The sequence below is a fragment of the Penaeus chinensis genome, chromosome 43 (assembly GCF_019202785.1).
Source record: "Penaeus chinensis breed Huanghai No. 1 chromosome 43, ASM1920278v2, whole genome shotgun sequence".
Taxonomy (NCBI): Eukaryota; Metazoa; Arthropoda; class Malacostraca; order Decapoda; family Penaeidae; genus Penaeus; species Penaeus chinensis.
In genome coordinates this window covers 13,559,104-13,569,103 of record NC_061861.1, presented here as the reverse complement: position 1 = coordinate 13,569,103, position 10,000 = coordinate 13,559,104, and the positions used below count along the sequence as shown (strand labels likewise).

At 42.2% G+C, this 10,000-nt stretch overlaps 1 protein-coding gene across 1 annotated transcript in view; it reads right to left on the bottom strand.

The window, feature by feature from the left end:
- Positions 1-10,000, bottom strand: part of LOC125048355 (eukaryotic translation initiation factor 4 gamma 1-like) — a 50,225-nt gene that overhangs the window by 30,928 nt on the left and 9,297 nt on the right. The window contains exons 3-4 of the mRNA XM_047647018.1: positions 5,427-5,601; positions 4,026-4,225 (exon numbers count right to left, since the gene is read on the bottom strand). Coding sequence (XP_047502974.1) covers positions 4,026-4,225; positions 5,427-5,601 — 375 coding nt within the window. The remainder of the gene's footprint in view (positions 1-4,025; positions 4,226-5,426; positions 5,602-10,000) is intronic.

Sequence of the window (10,000 nt, the reverse complement as noted above, 5' to 3'; positions counted from 1 at the left end):
CTTGTTGATTCATTCATTCTATAAAAAACCTACTAATGCCTACATTCCGACATCATGATGACCCATCTATAACCAAAAGTGTTAAGCAGTAGTACAATTTTTCCATTCATTCTGTGAGTTTTTTTCCCCAATAAAAGCATTAGAAGTTTGGAGCAAGTAAATGTGCAGGCCATGATTTCATGGGATCCCCAAAACCACAATTGAAGAAATTCCCTAACCTCCCTGGAGGCTGAAAGTGATATTCAGGTTCCAATTAAGTACAATAATATTTGATGGTAATCCTGTAAAGTTAAATTGTAAAAATATTTATACATTTTTTACAAAAAAAAAAAAAAAAAAAAAAAAAAAAAAAAAAAAAAAAAAGGCAGTCACCTAATTTCTATTTTATTATAATAGTAACTCTTATTAATTATTGCACTTATGGGCAAGAAATATAAAAGAAAGACTGAGTGTACCATTGTGGATGCAATTTTATGTACTTCAGTCTATCCTTTGCGCCAGTTTGATATTTTTTTAACAAGTACTGTCTAATAATTCATTTAACACTATCTATATGAAGTTTAAACCAACCAAACATCAAATAAATGTCTCTTATTTCCCTTTTAATCTATTACTTTTCTGTATCTCTGGATGCAGAGGGATAACCAGATAACAGAAACAAGTACACAAAATTCTATTTGCATAATTAACTGGTTATATACTATATAGTCCAAGCAAAAGCATGAAACAGTTTAACAATCCTTGATTTGCACGTTTCATAGTCAATCATGACTGCAAAGATCATACGGTAACCTATAAGATTCCAATAATATGAATTCAAATCCTAGTCTATAGTAACTAATCAAACCTAACTTAACCCAAACTAACCTGAGTCATTATACTACATACAATGCAAACATCAAAACATTCCTGATTTCAAAGATATGTGGGACACTTGATATACCTATTCACAAACAGGTGACGCATCATTTTGTCATGGCAAAAATAACCAGACCCTTGGTGACACCTTACCAGCATTTATTCGGGCAAGGCAGATCATGCGCGAAATGCAGTGACAGTCGAGCTACACCATGCGTTGAGGTAGTTCACTTCGACTCGCAGCCTGTTTGTAAACAACCAAGATGTCCACCAACTTATAGCTTCAAAAGTATTTCTGTGTAAACTGCATCACATATTTCATTTTTGCTTCCTATATTTGTCAGTTATTAATGCGTGAGTGTCTGTGTCAAGTCCCCACATTTTTTCCCCACAGATGAGAAGTGAGTGTATCCAACCAGAAATCACATAAGGGACAGTTAGTTCTTACTTGACTATGTCTATACCGTATCATATTATCGCAACAGCCCTTTAGGAGAATTCACACAACACACAAGACTGTGGTTGAGGAAAAAATCAAATTTATATGATGTTGGGCACGTTGGTTTCGGCCAAGTGGGGAAGTGGGGACATACATAAACTTCTAACTTACCTACATAAAAATGATTTCAAAAGGAGGGTGGAATCTACCTATAACTGGGCAATGCAGAAAGTATAACAGAAAGATGGACAGACAGAGATAGATCAAAGTTTTTGAAGGCACTGTAGACTCAGCATACATAATCATAGGAGAAAAAAATCCTCCAAAGTAATCATTTGACTGCTGCTTCATTTCCAAGTTAAAAAAAAAAAAAAAAAAAAAAAAAATACTATATACAACTTGACTCTTTCACTTCTAAATCTTGTGAAAATTAGCTTTTTCTACATAAAACTAAAATATCTTTGAACAAATGAAAAATTATCAGATACAGAAGTCAACAATAAATTCAGTAACTAATTATACGACTGTCTTATGCCTTGTCAATCTTGTCTTTTACCACTATAACTTTATCACGTGCACAGACAATAACAATCAGAGTAAGAATTTTGTTGAATACATTCTTTATAAACTCCATCATTATGGTTCATCCTTGCCATTACCAATATCCAAAGAGAATTAACTTGCCAAAGAGTATAATGTACATAGTTATATTTATGTACCCCATTTTAGCAATACATATTCAGGAAAAGTTTTCAGTGTAAAGTGTCTACACTATATCTAGACGTTAACTCAACATCTGCTTATGTAAATGTAAAATTAACATCTGCTAGAGCTAAACAGACAAAAATTACTAGAGTGAATTCTCTGTAAAATTATGGTAAACATGAATATCAAGGCAGGCAGTGGACTAACAATTTTAGCAGATATCAACCTTGGTACATGCATACTTTTAAGAACTAATATTAATTTCCTTCAATGATGAAATCTTCTGTAGTGTTTAATTAATTCATAATGGGTTTTGAAAGCTCCATACTGAGCCATGTACTGGGCTTCCCACCATCAGCAAATATGGCTATTTTTTTTTTTTTTTTTTTTGGGGGGGGGGGGGGGTATTGCAAATGACTCCGATCAGGGCCAAACTAGCCAACAGCCGTTTCGCACTTATAACTTTGAGCAGGTTCAACTGTGCATGGCATGGATATTTGGCCCTCGGCTTTTGGGCTCAGTTTTCCATGATTAAACGTTACATGTTGCAAGAATGTTACTTTCTAACACCTTAATGTGGTCCTTTCATTTCAATTACTTTTCATTTCACATGTGATTTTTTATCTGAGTGCATGAATAAGCCATTCATGAGACAAAACCTGCAATCTCTATCTCTTATGGTAATCTGTATCATGAGAAATTACGGTTACTAAGAAAAAAAAAAAAAAAAAAAAAAATCAGGAATATATTATCATCAATTTTTTATGTACATCCTTACCATTCTAAGGATTTTAGTATATATTAATAAACTAATCATAAATTTAACATGTTTCAGCTGTTTTAACCCAATGGCGCCGGGTATAGAAAATTAAAATAAACTCTACACTCTGGCGAACGGCGGCAGCGCACCAACTCTGAGCGCGTGAATTCGGTACATCAAGCCGAATCATTGCCTCGGGGCGTTTTAGCTCGGCGCCGCTGCGGACAGCCGCACGCCTCATATCGTGCGTATTGTTATGACCGCGATAGCCGTGACCCGTCGCCATTGGGTTAATAATCAAGCAGATTAAATATACTGGCTATCAAAATGTCTGACTATTTACTTGTTTATCTATATTCACTCAATCCCTCTTAAAATCTCCAATGTCATGACATCACCTGTGGAACTGTTCTGAGGTCTTCAATACTTTATTGCAAAGCCAGAAAATGTTTAGGCCTACACAAAAAACCTATCACAAAACTGCTTACAGTAGATCATTTCCATCAGCTGCCATTAACCATATACTGAAATACATATCCTAAGTTTTACACAAGACTGGCCACTATAGACTACAAGAAAACTTTGAACCTAGAGCATCGAGTGTGCCACAGAATCCCCACAAACTTTTAATAAGGTGGATTTTTTTAAAGTAAAGATTTAAAATGTACATCTTAAGTGAATGTAAAATATAAAAGCCTTTCTTATTCAAAACATTGTTGATTTCTGTATCAAAGGCTAAAATTGTAAGAATTTGTTAGTATCTAATGTACTTGTTCCTAACATCCACATTTAATACGTAAAACAATACTCAGTGTAAATATGTGAATGATAATAATGCTTCATAACAGAACAATTAGTAACTTAACCATCTAGAGGAAAATATCACATTCTGATTTTCAGGTAATACAAATTTTGTCGAAATGTTACATGTTCCCCATTTGGAGATTGGACAGTGATGAAGGACAGACAGGTGGATAGGATGGGAAAGGTATTTGTTAAATGTAGTAAAGGCAACTTGAAATTCAATTACTTTCTTTTTAAAAATTGTAAAACAAATGGTAGACTATATCCCTAATGTTTGCTATACAATATAAATAAAGTATTCTGTCTAAAATAATATAGAACAAAATGTATACCATAAAAACTAAAAGAAATTCAAACTGTACTTCCATCTTCTTGTAAAACATACCCCAAAACGGCCCCAAAACAAGGAAGAAAAGTGAACAAGAAAGACAGCTTGAGAAATTACTTTTAAGAACTTACTGGTGCTGGAGTGTTACTAGCACTAGACTCTGATGACTGGGGAGGAGTTGGGCTCTTGTCAAACTTGGCATTGTTCATGTCATCAAGAATGTTTTTACCAGTACTAGGGTCTACAATTGCTAGCGTCTTGCGCTCCCTTTGTGGGACTTGTCCTGCACCTGGCTTCATCTGCTGGTGTTGACTGTTTGGTGGGTAAAACACTGGAAAGGAAGAAAAGATATCTATGTATCTAAACTCTTATTTACAATCACAAGAATTGGTAACATATAAACAATCACACACATACAAACACACACACAAGTATTACCAACTACCTAATCCCATGTAGCTAGCTAACCCTTTAAGGAGGTACATCACCACTCTATATCTAACAAAGGCGAGGAACTGAATTTCAAATCTACTATTAGCCTCTGCATTCTCAACAGCCATGAATCCATCCAGCTTGGTGGGCAAGCAGCACGAGTAAGTGCTCTGACTATATTAATAAGAGCTTGCTTTTAGACAGCTTATGGAAGGAAGTTACATCCACTGCCTTTGAGGTGAGGAAATGAGGCAATTCTGCTCCGCCTAACAACACAGGACATGTCAAACAACATCATCAGAGAGAAGAGCATCATCTGAGGTGAAGCAAAATGAACTGGGAACTTCTGGCAAAGATGGGGGGAGGGGGAGGCTACCAAATACTGAGCATCAATCACCAACAGTCAATCAGTATAGTAGCATTCCTCAAACACTGGCTGATTTCAATCCTTCTACCAAAATGTCATCTGATGTTACAATTAAAAAAAAAAAAGTAATTTAGGATGTGAAATAGCAATATGGTTTGCTACATCTCTTATCCATTCTTGGTACTTCAACATCGACTAGAAAGTCGCAACCAATAGAAAATAGTTTCAGAGGGCAGTGCAAAAGATCTCCAACATTTTTTTAATCAATTTTGAATAACTAAAGTCTTAACTCAAACAGAAAGGAATTAAATAATAAAATGTATAAGTAACATTCCTGATAAAGTAAACTTTACGATGATGATTATTGGTGATGGTTGTTATGGTTGTTATGGTGGTGGGTGTTATTGTGATGGTTGTTATGGTTGTTGTTGTTGTTGTTGTTGTTGTTGTGGTTGTGGTTGTTGTGGTTGGTTTACTATTGCTGACAACTAATAATGATGATTATTGATGATGATTAAATAATAATCATAATACTAATAGCAAAGATAATGATGAAAGTTTGGAACCAGAAAATGAGAAGATTCTCACTCAGACCAAACACCTCCTCAAAGGGTTAAATCCTACAAAACCACCCTAGCCAGCAGCACAGAAGACCAACACACACAAAAATTCACTTGAACCAAGACACCAACATCAACAAAATAACGAAGGACAAATCCCACGAGCTACTTACCTCCCTGGGGCTGCCGAAACTGCATGGTAGGTGTGGCCTCGTGCTTACCTCCCGAAGCCTGGTGGTACTGCATGGGTTGGAAGTGGCCTGTGGGGTGAGGCTGAGTCATCTGTGGGGGGTGGAACTGCCCAGGCTGCGTGTGTGGCGTTGCCTGCCGTGGCGGACCCATTGGAAACTGAAAGGCAGGTGGAGGATGTTTATACTTCAGACAATCTGGATGATTATTAAAAATTTAAAAATAGAAGAGTAGGAATAAAATGAAAGTAACCAGTAAAAAAAAAAAAAGTATATCTCCATACAATGATTTTGTTTCTAAAAGCAACCTAGTATTGTATCGAGAAAGTTACAAACACAAAAACTACTAATAAAAATGTCATACACCATCCCAAATATATATATATATATATCATATAAAAGTAACACAATTACATAACCACAGTATTACACTGTACCAGAATGTATTAGTAAACAAAATATACATGAGTGATCTGGGCACTCAACAAACATGCAGGTATGAATATCAAGCACTGGTATTTCACCCCCAGCCACACCAGCATACTATCTAATACAAAAAAGGAAATTTTTACCCCAATTACCCATTTACCAAAATTTCCTGGGCCATGTCTTTGCAGGACAACACTCACAATAATACATACAACCCACTATTGACAGTACCATTCAGATACAGCTAGCAAGGAACTTCTTGCATTTGCATGAAGACTGGACAAAAGCTGGTCTTAGGTCTACCCAAAACCATCAACAATACATTACTCTCTTCCCAAAGATGCTTTGGATTTTTCACTCTTTATAAAAAGAAAGCTCATTTATGCCCCCCCCCCCCCCAACCATGTGTGTGTGTGTGTGTGTGTGTGTGTGTGTGTGTGTGTGTGTGTGTGTGTGTGTTTGTGTTTGTGTTTGTGTTTGTGTTTGTGTTTGTGTGTGTGTGTGTGTGTGTGTTTGTGTGTGTGTGTGTTTGTGTGTGTGTGTGTGTGTTTGTGTGTGTTTGTGTATGTCTGTGTATGTTTGTGTATGTTTGTGTGTGTGTGTGTGTGTTTGTGTGCGCGCGCGTGCGTGCGTGCATGTGTGTGTGTGTGTTTGCGTGTTTCAGTGTGCGCGTGTGTACGTGTGCGCGTGTGTACGTGTGCGCGTGTGTACGTGTGCGCGTGTGCGCGTGTGCGCGTGTGCGCGTGTGTGCGTGTGTGCGTGTAAGCATATGCGCTTAAATGTGAACATGTATGATTGTCTTATTACGGGTGTGTGCGGGTGCGGGTGCGCGCGCTGGACATCAGCAAGTAGAATAAAATCAGGTATTGCAAATGTAAAAGCAGCAGTGTCTTGTTCGAAATGAAATTGAGAGGAGACAGTGGCCATTCCTCTAGCCCCTGATCCCCCGCCCCCACTCTACGACTCCCCCCCTCCCCGACTTCCAGCGATCTCGGCGCAGGAATGTCTCGCATAGAACGGGATTTCTCCTCGCTTCCGCAGACACCGCTGCCCCGCGCACCAACCGTTGACTGGCTCGCACATTCTTACATCGTCTTTTCTTTTTTTTCTTTTTCTTTTTTTTGTAAATCAGAGGACAGACGACGCCTAGGCCGTCCAATCGCTATGGGACATTAAAAGGATTCCAAGAAACGGGCAAAATTTGGGTTTACTAACGGCTTCGTGGTTAGTTCCTCCCGGAGAGGCCTGGGCGATTGCCAACGTAAATTATATCTTGGTTGCTTTGCGGGTCCTCTGATTGTGACGCGGAACTAAATGCTTTTAGCGTTTCGTGTGTGTTAACATGTCGTTAATTAATCATAATCTGTGAATGCCGTTTGCTTTCCCAATCAAAGACATGTTTAACTTCGAATATATAGAAAATGCCGCTTCGGTTCAGTTCCTCGGTTATGAAAGTAAATTACTGACCAAAGATACTAGTGATGCACGTCTGGATACAAACAACGAAGACGAAATTCAACGGTTTCTGAAATAGACCTACCCCACAGTGAGTATGACAACGGCCTCCGCGCACACACGCACGCACGCACGCACGCATGCCTTTTGGTCCAACCACGGAAATCACGACGAACTACTTTTTTATTTTAGACAAACTACTGTTGATCTAAAAAGTCTTATCCTCCACGACGCGGTCCTGAGCCCCTCGCGATTCCTTTCGCACCAGCACGCGAGCGGTACGTGCCGCGATCGCTCCTCCTCGGTTTTCTATTCATCCAATAATATCGTGAACAGAACTTGGAGAAGATACCAAAATCAACTGGACTGTCATCCAAGCGCTGATGCATACGCAGACAGTTCGCGTGAGCTGAGCCTGTGGACGAAACTAACCGCAACACTCACTACCACTTCTACATGCCTTTGGCCTTCCTCCCCTTGCAGCTACTTCAAACGTTTACTGCGTCATTTACTCACAGATTTCGAGTGAAACTTAAAGGGGGCGAAGCGAGTGACAACGCCGCATGCACCTGTCCTAAAACACCCCCAACCCAGCCCCAACACTTGCCATACTCTCTATCCTTCCGAAGTCTTCGGTTAAATTTGGGTGAAGGATAGGAAGGGGGGGGGGGGGCAACCCCCACTAACACCGCGGCAACTTCATGAAACATTAGCCCCTTGGCAGCCCCCCAAAAAGCACTAGGCCTATCTGCCAACCAAAGCACCAATCAACCCGGCTAACCCAAATCCCAAGCCCCTGACCACAGCTGAGCCAGCCATCCAGCGCCGATTCTTACGCAGGCTGAAACACTATGCCACGTGCCACTGAGGCCTGCGCCGCGCTGAGGGAAATTACTAGAAACGCCAACTAGTGGACATCTAGCTTCGCCCCGTTAGCATGGTCCAAGGTCGATTCTCCTTTGCTATCGCCAAAGATCTGAACTTTAGAGCCATGCCTAATGCTGGCCAACCCTGCAGCTAACAAGTGCACCCTGGGTATGCCCAAGTAAAAAAATAAATACAAGCCTATGCTGAATGGCACACATTAAATAATATACAATCTGAATCAAGTTTTTATTTTCTTGCAATGAATACTTGTAACATTTGAATTGTAAAAGAGTACCATCAGATTTAAGTAAGACCCCCCAATATAAAGAATACTGTGCCAAGTTGCACAGCAATAAGGGAGATGCGTAGACAATGATTAATTATACTACGACCTTGCACTATCCCTCTTAACTGGAGTGTGCATCAGGTGGATGGAAAAAGCTTTGCACTTCAATAAATTGCGATCTTCATATCTTTATAAGGAAAAAATATAATGCATAGTCGACATACATGCTCATTCCGAATAGAATACTGTTAAAAGCATCTGCAGGGGAAAATAAATGTTAAAAAACTATTCATGTACGTGTCTATCAGTGTGAGCGTGTGCGTGTGCGTGTGCGTGTGCGTGTCCGTGAGCGTGTGCGTGTGCGTGTGCGTGCGAGTGCGCGTGTACGTCTGAGTGTGCATGTGCGAGCGAGTGTGCGGGTGCGTGTACGTGCGAGTGTGCGGGTGCGTGTACGTGCGAGTGTGCGGGTGCGTGTACGTGCGAGTGTGCGGGTGCGTGTACGTGCGAGTGTGCGGGTGCGTGTACGTGCGAGTGTGCGGGTGCGTGTACGTGCGAGTGTGCGGGTGCGTGTACGTGCGAGTGTGCGGGTGCGTGTACGTGCGAGTGTGCGGGTGCGTGTACGTGCGAGTGTGCGGGTGCGTGTACGTGCGAGTGTGCGGGTGCGTGTACGTGCGAGTGTGCGGGTGCGTGTACGTGCGAGTGTGCGGGTGCGTGTACGTGTACGTGCGAGTGTGCGGGTGCGTGTGCGTGTACGTGCGAGTGTGCGGGTGCGTGTACGTGTACGTGCGAGTGTGCGGGTGCGTGTACGTGTACGTGCGAGTGTGCGGGTGCGTGTACGTGTACGTGCGAGTGTGCGGGTGCGGGTGCGTGTACGTGCGAGTGTGCGGGTGCGGGTGCGTGTACGTGCGAGTGTGCGGGTGCGTGTACGTGCGAGTGTGCGGGTGCGTGTACGTGCGAGTGTGCGGGTGCGTGCGAGTGTGCGGGTGCGTGCGAGTGTGTGTACGTGCAAGTGTGCGGGTGCGTGTATGTGCGAGTGTGCGGGTGCGTGTATGTGCGAGTGTGCGGGTGCGTGTATGTGCGAGTGTGCGGGTGCGGGTGCGTGTGCGTGCGTGCGTGTGCGGGTGCGTGTGCGTGCGTGCGTGTGCGGGCGAGTGTGCGTGTGCGGGCGAGTGTGCGGGTGCGTGCGAGTGTGTGTACGTGCGAGTGTGTGTACGTGCGAGTGTGTGTACGTGCGATTGTGAGTACGTGCAAGTGTGCGGGTGCGTGTATGTGCGGGTGCGTGTATGTGCGGGTGCGTGTATGTGCGAGTGTGCGGGTGCGTGTGCGTGCATGTGCGTGCGTGCGGGTGCGTGTACGTGCGAGTGTGAGTGTGCGTGTACGTGCGAGTGTGAGTGTGCGTGTGCGTGCGTGTGCGAGTGCGTGCGAGTGCGTGCGGGTGCGTGTTATGGTGCGGGTGCGTGTTATGGTGCGGGTGCGTGTTATGGTGCGGGTGCGTGTTATGGTGCGGGTGCGTGTTATGGTG